This window comes from Electrophorus electricus, chromosome 26, assembly GCF_041902795.1.
Source record: "Electrophorus electricus isolate QZ-2024a chromosome 26, ASM4190279v1, whole genome shotgun sequence".
In the NCBI taxonomy this organism is placed as follows: domain Eukaryota; kingdom Metazoa; phylum Chordata; class Actinopteri; order Gymnotiformes; family Gymnotidae; genus Electrophorus; species Electrophorus electricus.
This window is the reverse complement of record NC_137522.1, coordinates 9,957,501-9,975,531: the sequence shown is the minus strand read 5'-3', so window position 1 is coordinate 9,975,531 and position 18,031 is coordinate 9,957,501. Positions and strand designations below refer to the sequence as shown.

Sequence of the window (18,031 nt, the reverse complement as noted above, 5' to 3'; positions counted from 1 at the left end):
CAATGGACCAGCAAACCAACAGAGCAGAATTTTACTACTGGATAAATATCGCCACATATAACTCCGCCCTAATATCTTCATAGGGCTTGTTGTCTTGTGTGCGTTATGTATCATTCAGTCCGTCACCTCAGTGAGCAAGCTTACTACTAGCTAGCTACAACGACCATAAGAACATTTTCAAGAGTATTTCACATTGAATAACACCAGCGTCGACCTGTGAACCACGGAAAGTTATTTCATGTTTGTGGATACGCAGCTATAACACTTTGGCTAGTAGCAGTGAGTCGGTGAAATGATTAAGCCTAATGAACTGCTGTTGACTGGCTGGCTAACTGACGTTGGCTGCGTTTAGCTCGCTGGCTACACCGCTGCGTTTGGGATGCCAAACCAAGCAACGGCGAATAACATTTCAAAGGTGTTGAGTTAATTTAGAATATTATACTGTTGTGAATTTAACATATCACCATGGTATCCTTAAGATAACAAAGGTACTGTCCTCGTACTAAATTAACTAACGTAAATGACGTTAGGGTAAACTAGGTTTGATCTAAACCCCAAATGTTTACAACGCCTCTGTTGTAACGACGTTACGTATTCAGAATACGTCAGGTAGCTGTATCCGTTACAGTTATAGAAAAACAGTTGAGACCTAATTAGATTACTGGTAAATGTATATGGCGTAAAAGATGGTCATACCTAGCAGGTGCTAATCGGTTGTATGGTTCCCAATGAATGTCGCCCTCCAGCAAAATCAGAAACGAATATAGGCTGCCTTTAAAATAGTGCCTGCGTTGTGTTCCTACCCTGTGCGCGTTATGTGACTGTCGAGTGCAGCATTAAACTAAAGTATAATTTTCCTGGATTATTCTGATGTTTTCACTATCCTGTCCCTGATAAAGGGCTTGATGTTAAGGATACACTTGGGCTGTCCTTTACGTGTGCATCACTGTTTTGCACACGTGAGAAGGAGACTGGCAGGAAACTATGATCTCAAGCATCTGGGGTTAAGAGGTGTCAAGAACCAGAAGGGCCTCGGGAATGTAAGGACTGCCCAAACACAGCACTCCAGGTGCAGCCAAAGGGCTTCAGTCATTTACCCTAAACACAGCTATTCACTAACACATACTTCACACAAACAACTTAAAACACCTCTTAAGCCTTTCCCTATGACACTTCACAATAACCCCTTTTCACACATACTCACTCACTCGCTCTCTCTTTCTCTCGCTCTCTCTCTCTCTCACTCTCTCTCTCTCTCTCTCACACACACACTCACACACACTCACTCACACACAGGAGCAGCGGCAGAGCAATAGCGGCAGCAGCGCCAGAGGGTGTTCTGTTAACACCATGAAGCAGGTTTACCATAGCAGAAGAGGTGCGAGATGGAAAGGGGTTTTTCCTAGGTAGTGAGCAACCCTGTTATGGTGCACTTGGAGAAAATTTCCTTTCACTGGTTCATTTACATTTTCGGTATTTAGCAGACTCTCTTATCCAGAGCAACTTACAAAAGTGCTTTGTCATCTACTCATGGAATGTATCCTATCCAGTACAGTAGGTTAGAATCAAAGATACTGTTGAACTAGAATACTGCTAAATACAGGAATCAATGTTGATACCCAGATGAAATGTGAAATAAGCATAAGTTCTATGTCAAACAATGATAAGTGCAATACCAAACAATACACTCAAGCATGGGTGGCAGATCCTTCAGCACCGCTGCCCTGAAGCTTTGGATCTCTCTGCCTTGGTCTCTCCTTAACTGCTCTCCACTGACTTCTTTCAAATCCTTGCTTGCTTCTTTTCTTGTCTATACCCTTCTTTATCTCTTTCTAAGTCCTTAGTTTTTTTTAAATATATATTACTTAATGTAAGATGTCCTTGGGTTTGTGAAAGGCACTATAGAAATCAAACATTGCTGCTGTTGTTTTTAATACCAAACAATAAGTGCTAGAGTGTTCAGTTAATTAACAGTTGTATAAACCTTCCATAGGTGCAGGATTAATGGTCATTTAAATTCTCCACAAATAGATCAATCTTCAGTCTATGTTTGAAGAGAGCCGTGGACTCTGGTGTCCAGACAGCCAGTTCAAGGACAGAGAACAATCTTGATGCTTCCATGAGACTTGAAGCATGGTGTTTCAAACTGAGCTGTATTTGAGGTTTGATGTACTCAAGGCATGGAGTACTTCATCTTGTAGGGAGGGGCTGGTTCATCTTTGGCTTTGTAAGTGAGCATTATGGGGTTTAAATTCATTCATGGTATTTAGCTGATGCTTTTATCCAAAGCGACTTACAGTTATGATTCAATACAACTTGAGCGATTGAAGGTTAAGGGCCGTACTCAGGGGCCCAACAGTGGCATCTCGGCAGTGGAGAGGCTTGAATTCTCAACCTTCCAATTACATGTCAAGTATCTTAACCTACTACAACTACCACTGAGCTACTACTAAATCTCATGCAAAGATTAAAGACTAGTTGTGCTGTGACATGCTGGATCAGTTATAGAGGGCTGATGGCCTGTAGAGGAAGGCCAGCATTTAACGAGTTATAGTTGAGCTTTGAGATGACAAGAAACTTCACAAGCACCTTCCTGTGAGAGAAAAGACTGAATATTTCATATGATACAAAGGAGAACTCTGCCTTACTGGATCAGGTTTGAAACATGAGTTGAGAATGATAACTGGTTCAAATTCAGATAAACGAGTAGAGAGTAAGGGTGGGTAAATTGGTAGAAGTAATTGCTGTTGAGAAACAGTTCCTCCCTAAGATGCACTCAACAGCCCACACTTTCCCTAGTCCTACACCAAAATGACAAGATTTATTGAAAAATATCTTTAATATGTCTATGTAATGCAATTATAATCTAATAATTATAAGATTTTGCTACATTTTCAAGGTGGTAGTTGGTACTTCTATGGTCAGTGATTGTTTTGTAGACTTTCTTTCTGACCCATACTGTATAGACTGTAAAGATGCAAATCTGTTTAAATGAGCAATAAAAAAATATTCTCTGTAAATCTACTGGAGATATCAAGAAGGACTACAGGAAGAGCAGGCCCATTTCCAGGACTAGTGACAAATGGATTAATGACTAAGTAGGCAGACTGATGCATTTAAGACACCACCACCACCACCCCCAACCCCCCCCCCTCCCAAAAAAATAATAAAAACTTCAGTGCTGTAGAAGCCAGGCACAGTATTAATCCACAACTCTACCTCCAGGTTGTTATGTGGACATGCGGAGCGATAGATGACGATAAGAGGAGGAAGGAAGACAGATAGTGTCGTTGGGACGTAGAATACCAACTCTGCACTTTCCCTCCATCTCTCGCCTTGCCCCAGTGAGAACAGTATTTTTATTGGCCCTGTCATACTTCACGTCGCCAAACATGCAAATGCACACAGAAAGCTTTATTATGAATTTTTGAGCATGGAGACCGTCGAGTCCGGAAACATTAGGGAGATGCGACCAGGTGTCGTAAAGATAGATGGAGATGGCGAACGGGAGGGCGAAGAGAGAAGCCGGGGGTGAGAGCGGGAGGGGCCATGGCAGGAGTGGTGGTGTATTCTTCTGTTGCTCTGGGCACTGTGTGGGGATGGGTTAGAGTAGATATAGGGACAAATGATTTTTTTTTAAGTGCATTAACGGCCTGGCCATGGAGGGCAATAACAAGGACAAGATCTGCCGCTAAAATGTTTGACATCCTGCGCAGGATCGATGGGAGGCCAGCCTTGCGCATTAGAGCATCATACGCACCTAGATCCCGACAGACAGCGGTGATACGGAGCCGTCTCGCGCCTGTATACATGTTCGGAACCGGCTGGCACACTCCTCACCAGTGGGCATGCGTTCCGTGGATCAACATCGATTCCTGCTCAGGTCTACGCAGGAGCACAGGGTGCGGAAGGTAACCTTTATTGGAGCAAATTGGAAAAGTACAGTGCTCCACTCCCTTCCCAATCAAAGCCAGCACAAAAAGAAATGCAAACCACTTTTTCCCCAGAGCTGTAGCACTCGTTAACCGCAGTGGTCACTCAGTGGAAACTCTGCACTTTAAACAAAACTTCGCTTGCTTCTCTTGCTGGCTCACAACTCCTATGTAAAACAATGCATCTTTGCACAACCCTACAATGTCCATAACTCTGCATTATACTGTAAATAACTACAGTGTTCACATAACTGCAATACACTGTAAATAATATGTAATTATATGTCCTCAGATTCTGTTCATAGGCATGCAATATGTTCAACATGCTTGGCGCCTTTACATTAGCTCTGTTAAACTTTCTCTATTTATTGTTTTCTTATTCTTTATCGCCACCTTAGTTAATGTCTTAATTGTATTGAATATGTGTAAATAGTGTGCATGTGCCTGGTCTATATAGGATGTTACATGTCACACATATGTGCACACAATAAGAAATATTAGGATTTTGATTGTGAAAGCAAATATAGTCTGAGGCCTCCTGGTGCGGAATGGACTGTTCGCAAGGCACACCTAAGAGAACACCTTCTGCCCACTACACACTTCATGGTACAATTCAGAGCCTTTAGCCTGAGAATTCTTCCATTAATCATGACTTTATGAATACTGTAATACCTCAAATTCACTAGCACCAGATTACATCCAATGATTCTCACAAAACACCTTATGTTTTTAAGGCAGAGGTTACCCAGCAGAACATTTTATCTTGCATAAGCGTAACTGGTTTGCTTCACTGCTTTCTTCTTTTATGAGGAGAATAAAGCCTCCTGTCAGTTGGGTGGTACCAGTCTGGGTGGTGTGAGAAGCTGCATGATGAAGGGCATCCATGCGGTGAGAGGAACAACAGCACCTATTTTCATAGGGCATTTATCATCGTCTAAACCAAGGATTTCAAAAACCCAACATCTCACAATCAACCCCCACATCTTTCTCCCTCTATCCCTCAATTCCACTGACTCCTGCCAACAAGGATCAATAAGCTATTGATCAACTCTCTCCATTTCTATTCCATCCCTGTGACAAAAAGAGCCAGGGATGCTTGGAGCAAAAGAATATGCTTTTCACTCATTTGCCAAATGTCTGGCTTTTGAAATTCATAGTATACATGGGAAGTATGCTAAAAGTACTAAACCCACAACTAAATTTAATTCGTGAGTTGTTTTGTGAGCCTTTTGGTACCACTTCCATACACCACACACAGACAACACAGAAATTGCTACAGGCAAAATCAATATTGTGTGAAAAAAAAAGGAATATTTTTAGCTTCTTATGATAAGAGCATTTGGTTGAAAAAAGAAGAAAATTGTGTCTACATATGAAAACAAGTGCAAGTTCAAGAAAGCAGAATGAAAAAGTAGAATGAGAGAGAATGTGTGTAGTGGACTACAAAGCATCCGCTTGGTTAATATATAAAGAGTAGTGGACTTTTCAACATTTTTCATCCAGAGATTAATTCTACAGGTGCTGTAGTAGTTTTCAAAGATCCATTGCTGTGTATTTCAACATTTGAATTTTGGCTGAGGCTGCACATCGCAGTGCCTTGTGTATGAGAGCACAGAACAAACTCTGCAATACTATTCAGGAACAGTTCTCCTACTAATGAGATTCTGATTGACTCTCCCTGCCTCCACTGAGGCTCACCACCATCCCACTGTCAAATTATTCTTAGTACACCTGCAATTGGCTGAACAGATTCTTTTGATTCAAAGACACACCTTCTTATTGGATGGTGAGGCTCTGTGGGAGGGAGAAATTGATTTATCTGTGGTATTAGCAGATCTATTAATCCCCATTGTGCATGCCTGCACAGATTGAACACAATATCTTATTGGATATGGCACTTTTATATTAAACCAGACAAATAGCTCCAATTTCTCACAAAGTTAGAATATTATGCACCATGCCCCAAAAATGTGACAGTCATTCTACATAGTGCATTTTGTCTTATTTTGTGCATACCAGCAAATTTCAAAAACTGCAGTGTTATCGGGGGAAAAAAAGACAATAAAAAAGAAGAGCAATGTGGTGTGTGTGTGAGTGTGTGAGTGTGAGTGTGTGAGTGTGAGTGTGTGTGGGGGGGGGGGTGAGTGCTAATTCCTACTTTCAGTTTAAATAAAGATTGGCATTGGATAAAAGCCATTAAGGGAGGAATCAGACAGGCCATGCTATGTAGGACAAGAGCTGACTGCAGGGAGGTGAGTGGGAGGATCAATATCCAATCGATTCACTCAACACTCTTCTGTGCAGACACACTGCAGGGTGTGTGTGTGTGTGCGCGCGCGTGCGTGTGTGTGCGCGTGCATGCATGTGTGTGTGTTGCTATCTGTGGGGGGGCTAGGCATCTATTTGGACTGATGGAGCTGGAATCAGATTGAGGGTTGCAAAATGCACAATTAAAAACTCCTCAGTCAATAGCTACAGGGTTAAGGCTATATGAATATAAATGTAAATACAGAGGTTTGGGGGCAGGGAGAGTGAGGAGAGGACAAAGGCACAGATGAATTCATTATTAGAGGTCAGGCACAGCTAACATACACAGGTGTGCAGAAGCATTTTGGCCATGGTCTCTAATACAGCATGGTGAACTACACAGTCACTTTCAGCTATCCACTCTGGTTTCACACACTCGCACTGTCTCTCTCTCCCTCTCTCTCTCTCTCTCTCTCTCTCTCTCTCTCTCTCTGTCTCTCTCTCTCTCTCTCTCTCTCTCTCACTCTCCAGAATTGATCGACTGTGCCTTCTCAATCCATCTCTCCCTCAGTCTCCTAGCAACCAGTGCTTTATCGAGTGTGTTGAAGGTTGATTTTTTTTTCTTCTCTCTAGGTCTGAACCTGTGTATTGAAGGCTGGATATGCACATGGGTGTGCATGCACACTAGCAGGTGTGCACGCACACACACACACACACACACACACACACACACACACACACACACACCTACTTTCAAAGAAACTGCAACAAAAAAAAATGCAAGAAAGGTACTAGCATGCAAATGCATATTGCCATGCATAATTGAGCATAATGTGTCCAAGCTAAGCTACATTAAACTGAATTTATATTGTGGTCATTCTGCCACACTGTTGACATGTTTGTGGATATATTTAGTGTTAGCATTGAGGGCCACATATAAAGTGACTACAATAGTGCACATTTTATGCACAAATATGGTTATTTTGCAACATACCTATTATGTTGTTGTTTTTTTATATATATATTAATCAGCTTCTTCTGTAAGATGCTTGAAATAATGACATTTCAGAGGGATTTGGCTGTTTATTACATTTATTAAAGTAATATTTTTTAAACAGTTATCAACAGGTATTCCAGGTGTAACCCATCCTACAAGAATCAGTAATTATGCAACATGTACATTTCACCAGATGTGGTGTTATTAACAACTTTATATTGCCGTTTAAATTAAGCATAAGTTTCCTTTTATCATTTATACTGTTACTATTTTCCCCTCCTGAATCAAACCAGACATTATTCTTACACAAAGAATGAGTTCAAAATTAATGTATGTACAAGTAAAGAAGTTGAAAGTTGAAAGACAGAAGTCACACAGTGTGGTTGTGCCGAGAAATATGGTGCGTGTTTGCTCCCTGGTCAGAGGGATGGTTTCCTAGTGGTCCCTGAGCAAATTATATATCTTTGGAACGGCCGGGGCAAAGCTGACTGACAAGCAAGGTTAAATATAGCCAGCTTTTCGCTGTTGTCATAAGAAACTAAACGTAAATCATATAATTTCAAAAATGTCCCAAATAGGACAAATGTTTAACATGAAAACCTAATTATTCTAAATATAAATTGCAGAATCACATTTCAACATTGAGTTAATGATCTATGAAAGATATGTACGCAATTGATACGCAGCACACACGCAGTTAACATGCGGAGACAACGGAACATTAATGCAGTTATGACAGTAATACAAAGAAGAAAACATACAGTTATATGATCAGAGGAATATTCGAGCTTCCATACCATAATAATCAATCCATCGATCACAGTATGACGCTGATATTTGGGGTATGCTTTAAACTGCTGAACGAAATTATAGATTTTTGTTAAACACTATGTAAAACTTTGTAAAACACTATCTTGCTCACAAGAAGTATGCGTATTTTTCAAACCATACCAGAAGGCTATCTGCTCGAAAATAAGCATTGGTCATTGCACACAATCCAAATATAAGGAACCATACTGGGTAAATAAAAAGAAGTATGAATTTCACAGCGTTGGTCATGTAAACATGAGGATTAAAGATAATAGATTATGGTTTTTACATTCCCTTTCAATGGAATAATAGGGATATTAGGTTTGATCGATTAAGCTTTCAATAGGTTAAAAACTAATGTTTATAAGTATAAAAATAAAACCAATTTTTTAAAGCTATTACATCATCTTAGAAATAAGCGGTATTTGTTAATACATTGTACATTGCCTTAAAGTGCTGAAATTGCAGTAGAAAACGTGTAGGTTAATTCGTGGATTGATATAGTCAGTTGTTCATAGACGATTAGAGTAAAACCAATGTTAATGTTAATAAATATTATTTCATAATACAATAAAACTCAATTTATAGTCTAAACTTCTTTTCTTAGGCTACAGGCTTCGTGTGCTTATTGAAAGCATAAAACGGTCCCTGAGAATTCTAGTGCCATTTACCAATCGATCAGAATGCGGATATATGGATCAGGGCGAGGTGCTATAGCTCTCTTTTGTGGAGCAGTTTCAAATACACAGGTCTCTAAATCTATGCGCCCTACTAATTCTTTAACAAATAGTCCGTTACAAGATACACACTTGCTATCCTTTTAAGGTTTTTGCCATAAAAAGTGCTTGTTGAAAAGAGCACTGAAAAAAAATAAAATAAATAAATAAATAAATATATATATATATATATAATGTATTTTATTAGAATAACTTTTGTAGAACTATTAAAATTATGAAAACCCTTAGTTATCACATTTTAAAATCTGGGCATGCAGTCAAACAAAACCCGTAAGATATAGGTTTATATTGTCCGACGAAATGACAGTACATAACAAACAAACAGACAAAAAAATAGTTAGATTTGTCAAACGTTTGAATCGTTCAGATAAACTATGACCTTTACCTGTAGGCTAAGTTATTAATAGTAGACTAATACCAGTAGCTTAATATAGAGGAGATGATAAATTCAATGTAATAAACTTTATTGAAGGTTTTCTTTTTCACTTTTTCTTTGCGTATGGCGTGTGTGTAGATGATATAAAGAAAATGTATTTTATGACATCAAGAATTTCATTAACAGATATATGATGAGAAATATTGATTTATATAGCATGTTCTGCAACGCGTAGTTTAAGCAGTTGTAAAATGTATTGCTCCTGTAAACAAAATGCCTACCAGGAATAGTGTCTCGGTTCTGATTGTTTTCCATGACTGAAATTGGCCTGCCCGCGTTTGGTTATCAATCATATTATTTGCAGAGATTATCGTCGTATGATATAGATTTTACTTAATCTAATAATTTTGTTATTTGTTGTTACAGAGACGAAAAATGATCTCTTACATAATCTGACAGTTTAAACAACGTACACAACCTGTAGGCTCAAGGCTGAAGTACACTCCTGAGCGATTGCGGTTCGAGGTAAAACCATCCTCTAAAGCACTGACACTCAGAAAATTAAAAATGTGCTTTTTTATTTGCAGGGTGTATCTTTAAGTCCATTTTTTGTCAGCAGTGTTACTTCCATAAATTAATACTCCACAGGGAATATGCTATATTCGAGCGAAAATGAATCGTGGACGTAGGCCTTCATAATCGTCGGTTGTTTTGTACAATGTTGTACAAATACTGTTTTTCCGTTAACGTTTTTGTTTGTTTATTTATTTATTTATTTATTTGTGGGTGTGTGCGCGCGCGCCTTTAAGCATAGACTATTCTCGAAAATTTGCAACAACGGTAGGCGTATATTTTGCACTACAATATAGAGAACCGGTTTGTGTAAAGAGCGTATTTGTCATTTTCAGAGTGCAGAATATAGCTGGAACATAGCATTGGTAGTGTTTTTCTTTCTTATTAGTCTTTTGGCAGTTGGTTGATTTGAAATTAACTATAAGAATGTTTGAATTCACCCACAATCAATAGTGTACTATTACCATTAGGTATATTTCATATTTATTAATATATCAAACGGCCTTTTCCTGATTCGATGTTTCAGATTGTATTAGTCCTCTCTACAAATAAATAGTACCCTGTTTCGGAAACTGATATTTGCTTAATGTTTTCCCCAATTATCTATTGTTCACAACTACTGTAACATTCTGGTAACAGGTCAGTGGGTAGCATTAAAGTACATTCAATTATCCTGCAGCAAAGCATGATTTTTGTGAGTAGCAGATGACTAATCAATGCTGTAATCAATTGTACTAGAAACATGTGATCCTTTCCTGTGGCAGGCTACAAGCGTACCTCACCACATTGAAACAGCTATGAACTGTGAATGAGTTCACATTTTTAAAAAAGCGTTAAAGAGAGCTAAAATAGACAAACTATGAACTGCTTAATGATAACTTTGGAGCAGCGTATAGGCCTCTTTCTGATGGGGAAAAAATATCTGCGATTAGATAGACTGAGGGAGAGGTTGTGGGTTTTGGTTCAGTAATTCATTAAAATGATTTGCTTTATGTTTTGTTTTTTATTATTATTTATTTGTTTGGTTGATTGGTTAAATTCCCCGATGTAGGCTACAGCAGGTTTGTTGTGGTTAAGTGCTGACCTAATAATAGGTTAGATATTATTTCCTGAACAAAGACAAATAATGCCAACGCTTTCAAGAGCGATCCAGTGACGCTTCAAAGTCTGTCAAACCTTCCGCGGAGATAGAGAGGAAAAATACTCATGTATAACATACATTTTGGCATCACTATAACTTAGATTTTTCTGTTAGCCTATTTATTATTGTTTATGTTTCTTGCTTAACCGTTAGCCCACCACATTAATTTATTCAATATGTTTTAGTATTTAATTATTGTTTACAAAACATTTAGGTTGGATTTCTAGTAAGTGCTTGGATTCTGACTTTGACTTCTGACTGTGACAAGGTCCATTCTGTTTTCTTTTGGTGACGTTGGATATATACAGTGTGGACGCTGTGGATAGGAGACATTTTGTGGGTAAGACGATAGGCCTTTGGTCTCGAAGGCATAATTTGTCTTGCAGCTGTTAGGCCTGCAGTTATCTATAAACACATTCCTAGAGAAGTCGTATTTTACTCTAGTGCTGGCCTACTTATTGTATCTTCAATGTATCGAGTAACGAATAGTCCATTAATTGGCAAGATGAAGTGGAAAGGATTTGACCCGGTGCATTGCTGACAACGGGCCTGGGGATAAGGCTTAGACACATATACAAGTCAAAACTGTTGAGCAACACTGCAGAAAGAAACGCTTGTTTAAAAATCACAAACTAAGAGCAGCTAACCCTTTTGGAATAAACATATCACCAACAATAGGTCAAAAGTAGCCTGCAAACAAACATGGTCAACATTATTTTTGCTGTTGTATAAAAGCTTTTATCTTCCTTACGTTTAATTTATGAGCATAACAGAAAGGGACTTAATCGCAAGGAAAAACTTCTCGACGTAGTGCTCAGAGATAGTCGTACTGTTGTCTTCGTTAACTGCGCTCTCTAGGGAAATATAGGCCTCACGTGTTACGCATATAATTAGGACTATAATGTAAATGGGTCTGGTGATTTCATATCGCTCACGAGGAATTTGGCAAACACGTTATCTTGGAGAGTTTGGGAAATCCATTAATATTTAACCTTTTCGATATTTTATCCTGGCGCCAGGTTGAGCAGCTTTATCAGGGAAAACCGATTAATCACGCCCATGAAGGAATCTCTAATAACTCACTGATTTCGAAGTGTGCAGTTAGGGAAAATATATTGTTCAAATGGCGCTAAGATTTGCCAGATAGCCTATTAAAACAACGAAGGTGGTAGTCCACAAAGGCAGACAGTAGTGGTGACGTCAAAGGCTTCACAGTCTGAGTAAAACGCTGTGAACATAGAGCGCGCGCTCCCAAGTACACTCGCATCTTAATCCTGTGCGCGATCACAGACGGACACATTGGCTGCACATCCGAGTCGTTCAGTAGCATAGGCGATACGGTGAGTAAAATACGAGCGTTTACACAAACCAAAGCAAGCGTGTGCGGTCGGATTGAAGAACCGTTCTCCCTCGAGATACCGAAGAGCTCGTAAAATGATGCTGGATTGACTGGAGTGGAGATCCTGGGATCAATGGCGCGGCTTTGAGATCGTTCAAAATTTATTGGAAGGGAGTGTAAGACAAGAGGGAGCGCAAACGAGTAAGGGTGAAAGGGGGGCGAAAAGAGAGTGAAAGCGATAGGGGGAGAGAGCGAGAGGTGTCTTTCAGTCATGGAACTTACGATGGAGAATATTGGGAACCTTCACGCCGTTTCACACTCTCATCAAGCGGGTGACTTGATGAACTCTTCCCACGCGCGACAGTCGGCATCGCATAGGAACTTAGTGCACGGCCGATCGACAATGGTATCTAGCATGGCCTCGATACTGGACGGCGCTGGGGAATATCGCACAGACCACTCTTTGTCCGGTCCTCTTCATACCGCTATGACCATGTCTTGTGATTCGAACATGAGTCTTAGCAGCACGTACACCACGCTGACGCCGCTGCAGCACCTGCCTCCCATATCCACCGTCTCCGAAAAATTTCACCATCATCCGCACCCGCATGCTCATCACCATCCCGCACACCAGCGCCTCGCCGCTGGGAATGTTAGCGGCAGCTTTACTCTGATGCGCGATGACCGGGGCCTGGCGTCTATGAGTAATTTATATGGCCACTATCCCAAAGACATTTCTGGAATGGGACAGCCCTTGTCCCCTCTCTCGAACGGTCTGGGTCCTTTGCACAACTCTCAGCAACCTCTCAGCGCTTACGGTCCCGGAGCTCATCTACCCGGTGACAAGATGATCACCCCGGGAGGCTTTGAGACTCACGCCGCGATGCTTAGCAGGGGCGACGAGCATATTGCGCGAGGCTTGGGCGGTCATGGTGCTGGAATCATGTCCACTCTGAACGGTATTCACCATCACGGTCACTCGCACTCTCAGGCAAACGGATCTATGCTTTCGGAGCGAGACAGACATACAGCGGGAGGCGTGCAGGGCGGTGCATCCGGACAGGTAGAGGAAATAAACACCAAAGAGGTGGCTCAGCGAATAACGGCGGAGCTAAAAAGGTACAGCATTCCACAGGCCATCTTCGCCCAGCGAATCTTGTCTCGTTCTCAAGGAACGCTCTCTGATCTCCTGCGGAACCCTAAACCTTGGAGTAAACTAAAGTCAGGTCGCGAGACGTTCCGAAGGATGTGGAAGTGGCTGCAGGAACCTGAGTTCCAGCGCATGTCGGCCCTTAGACTTGCAGGTGTGTAAAGGTGCTTATGTTAACAGGTTCGTAGGTCAATTATAAGCATGGCGACCGGAAATCGGCTATAGAGGCTTCACTTCTCACACACAAAAACACGTCGATTTACCTATGAAGGAGCCATTAAATCGGTGCTGACTGCAAATCCATAAGCCACAAAACAAACAAAATCTATATTTTCTGTAGATTACTTTAGTTGTTTGTTGGTTATTTTATATTGACATAAAATGACTTCCTTGTTGGTAATTTTCACAGGTCTTTCATTTTACTTTTTCGCAAAGTGTTTGGGCGACTTCTTATTACTTTCGGTCGCGGAGGGGGCTGCAACATGGGTCATCTAGCGATCACAGTAGATGAATTCCTAGATACTTGCCTTTCTGTCATTATTTTTGGGTTGCAATAAATTAGTCTCAGAACATATGACTATTATCTGTCCGATAACGGCACTATCAGTAAACTATTGGTTGGTCATTATTCTAGCATTAGGCTACCGTATTGCTTTGTGAGGCTATGAGGGTCTCACATATCCAGACCTGACAGACAGGTTCCAACTCACGCAATTTATGAATGTTGTTTTATCATGTTCTATAGATTACCCACGCCACGCACACCTTGTCCGTTGACACTTCACGTGTCAATTTCAGTTAATATAATTTAACTAAAGCTGTTTCTTACATTTATAGCCTTCTTCTTAAAACAGAATCAATTCCATGAAACTACAGACTTACAGGCAACTCATTCGTAAAACGTTTACTTACGAGTCACTAACTGAAAAGGAACATCGTGTATGTAAAAGAATTGCATAGTTTCAAGTGTTCATTGTTTCTCTTCACACAGAAAAGTGGTGTCGAGCCTTACTTCCACTTGTCGTATTTCAGTTGAAGGTTCAATTAACTAGGCTAGAGTGGCATGTTTTAGTTCCGGTCAATGCCCTGCTGAAAAGCACTTAATGAAATGTAAATTGTTCCTTTGCGCATTTAAAGCGGTTCTGGTAAATAAAGATTTAAACACTATTAAATTGTCCCCTTAAGTGCCATAGCTGTTAAAGCTAATTGTCCGTCGAGTTTTTTTTCTTTCAGCCTTCCAATAACACCAGGAGCTTTCTCTAAAAAGAGTTTAGCCTCTGGATCCACAGGTAGGCAAGTGTAATGAAGCCCTGTTTATCTTACTATAATAACAGGCTACTATAGATCTCAGCTCCATAAAGATTTGCATTACGCAAACTTATGCTGATTATTATTAGCCTAATATAAAAATTATCAATCAATAAAATATTGCCATTCTGAACATAAAATCTCTACTGTATACGGTTTATTCTCTCTTTACTGTAACAAATAGCTATCCACTGTAAATTACGTAGTGTGTCTATTCGGAAATGATATTAGGAAGACAGCAGCGAGTCGCTGTTTCCTACCACCTAACTTACTGCAGTATGGAATGTATTTAGAAAGATTGTATGACCACAAAAGCTATGCAAATTTATGTGGCACGATTTTACTTACTGCATTTAAATGTGCATTTATGCACTAGTCGCGTGTAGTTGGGGGTTGTGTTTCAAAGAGAATAAAAGAACACCACGCGCCCGGCAACCTCAATCAATACATTTAAATTACTATTCCAAATTCATCACAGTCACAAAATCAATGCGGTTGTTTTGCTTTTTAAATGTGAAAATAGCTTATAAGTGTTTGGGAGACCAGTTGTCATCGTTTCTTTTGGACTTTTTTAAGAAGAACATTTATTTGGACGCGAAAAATCAGTTAATTTTGTATTAAATGAATAAGAAAATCTAATGATTTCCAAGTATATTGTGAATGCTAGAATAGGCTACCTCAGAGTTCATAATGCGTCTTCTTAAATTTGGTGTTGCAAGATGAAAAACGGCCGTTTTGTCGCTACTTTAGTGCAGCTGCAAATTAAAGGGTGATTGGGTATCTAATGCTTTATGCAAAAGGCAGTGTAATTTGAAACAGATATTAATAAAGCACAAATCAGATACCACAGCACCTGTGCGGGAGGAAAAGAGACATTTAAAGATTGCATTAACTATGAAAAACAATTCGCATCAGCAGAAGTCCACACTCCATCTCAATGTATTTGGTTGGGTCGATACAGCGATCGATAAAGATAGCCAGTGCATCTATCAATTATTCCAGTTCAGCACTCTCTCTCTCCCATTGGAGCGTCTCACTGGTTATAGGCTTTTTAGATTACGGAAATAACAAATTTTAATGTGTACGTTTTGTGCTCCGTCTTATAATCAAATATATGTGGAGAAAATTGAGGTTTCGTTTTAAACTCCTTAATTAGACCGTAGACCTTAATTTTAAACAAAGAGGAACAAGTTAAGGAGACAAATAAATTAGAAGAAATGGAAATAAACTTTGACTAAATGAATCAAGACGTGTGAGCTACTCTACTAAAAAGCTACCGGTAGGCTATAGAGAAAAATATGATGAAGATGATGATGGTGATGATGATGATGATGATGATGATGATGGGGGGGGGTGCGATGGCACCATGTTTTGCCGACTGTAAGATTTCCTATCGAGTCGCCAGTCTACCAGTGTGCGACAATTGATTTAGGATTTGGAATCTAGGCATTTTCCGAGGAGACACGTTTAGACAGGAACAGAAAATGATCGATATCCACATTAATAATTGATAGATGCTGAGAGATAGATGGTAATGCCTCGGTTATGGAGACGTTGCCTGTGTAAACGAAGGCACGCGTGCAACGATATTTTTTCTATTTGCACGTGTGTTAGAAAGACCGGGGAAAGGCTTACCGGTATTCGTGCAAATCTAGTCAAATTCATCATAAATGCTCATGTTGTGCTCGATGACTGGGCTTGTTAGGCATATAAACATCCTCATACCATACACCACATCTACACTGATGGTAGACTATATTTAACCAGCAGTGAATTTGTATTGATCTCTTCTACCCTTTCAATAACTAAAGCTGTCCCGGACAGGCGAACGGCCTTTCTTCACCATGCAGCACACCAACATGGTTTACAATGAGCTTTGTACTGAACCTTGCTACCCACATTTTTGTAATTGGTTACATCTAAATTCATTCGTATCTATAACTAAACACTGGCTTGTGACCGTAGGTTTCGAGTTTTTCTTCCGCTGCTTGCAACCTCTCAAGAGAGCGAAGTCGTAAATGAAATCCTAAAATACAAGACTGTTGCTGCTACCGTGCCTAAAATGCTGTCTATTATAGCTTGCTTGTGCAAGATGCGTTGTTCACCCGCAAAAATGGATCGATGGGAAAGAGTGACCTTTAAATCAAATTGTAAAGAGACCGGTCGACTAGAAAGATCGCATCAAAGGGTTAAATTGCATTACATCATCACAAGCGCATAGAGAGATTAAATCATTTTATCAGAGCTGAATATAAGACCCAACTTATTTGACTGCATCGTACAACTTGCAAACTTAGATCATTAAACCGAGTCCCTTTCTTTCAAAACTTAAACGCGCCGTGGTCAATAAAGTCAAAACCACAGCCCACAAGTGCAACGCGAAACGCTGTTCGGTCATGTTCTGACACATTTCAAAGCGGCAGACGTTCTTTAGCTAACCTATGCCTCGATCAATACGGTTCTGCTGTATGGAAAAAGACGAAATAACTTGACGTGCGGAGTGTAGAAATTGAGCTTAAACCGACACCACAACGACGTAATTTCGGTGCAAAGCACTTTATAGGCTATCACGTGGGGTCGACTCCGTGTCGTTCGTAAGGTTACAGTAATTGCATTTGTCTAAAATTTGGGGTGCTATGGCAGGTGGCACTAAAAAGGGGCGGGTGCATTTCGGGTTTTGAAGTGGTAAGCATAGTTTTCTCTTGCAAATTGTGTTTTAAGGAAAAAGCCCTTTTATTTATTTATTTATTTATTTATTTATTTATTTATTTATTTATTTATTTTACATAGCCCGGTGGTGCTTTGCCTGCTGATGATAAGGTGTGTTGTCATAACAGCAGGCCCTACACGCATCCTAATCAAACAGGAGGCAGGACCTTATACCTTGGGTTCAGTTTATGAGATGCTGATTTTCTGCTCACGCAAAGCTTGCAGGGTCTGACTCGCCTTATCCTTACCACCACCTTTTCCAGCCGATTCTACCCTGGCCCTCTCAGACGACTGAACTTTGGATGATCAGAGTTCCACTGATAACAGTGACGACCATTCAATAAATCAAAGCAAAAGAAAAGATAAAATTAGTCTGCTGTGTCGTAAAAAAGAGTGTAACCTAATTGCCCAAAGTAAACGGAGTTCATGGTAGCTGAAGGGAGTAAAACATAAGGACTGTCAAAATACAGCTAGTATACTATTCTAATGACCTATGTTTAGTGAAATGAAAGTAGTGAATTTTAATTAATACAATTTTTGGTGTAGTCTTTATTTAGGATCCACACATATTGGGAGTAAAGAAATTACAACCACATTTTTGAGGTAGGATACAGTTCTCATCTTCCTCAGTATTAAGTCTATAACCCTAAAAGAAATCCCTATTGTAAATAAAAGCACAAGTAAAGTTGCTGGGAAGAGAGATAATCAAGTT

The 18,031-nt window shown here is 39.9% G+C and overlaps 1 protein-coding gene across 1 annotated transcript in view; it reads left to right on the top strand.

Annotated features, from left to right (window-relative positions):
- Positions 1 to 12,423: 12,423 nt before the first annotated feature.
- The window catches only part of onecut3a (one cut homeobox 3a), a 10,727-nt gene continuing 5,119 nt past the window's right edge, over positions 12,424 to 18,031 (top strand). The window contains exon 1 of the mRNA XM_027018118.2: positions 12,424 to 13,456. Within this exon, the coding sequence (XP_026873919.2) occupies positions 12,424 to 13,456 (1,033 nt within the window). The remainder of the gene's footprint in view (positions 13,457 to 18,031) is intronic.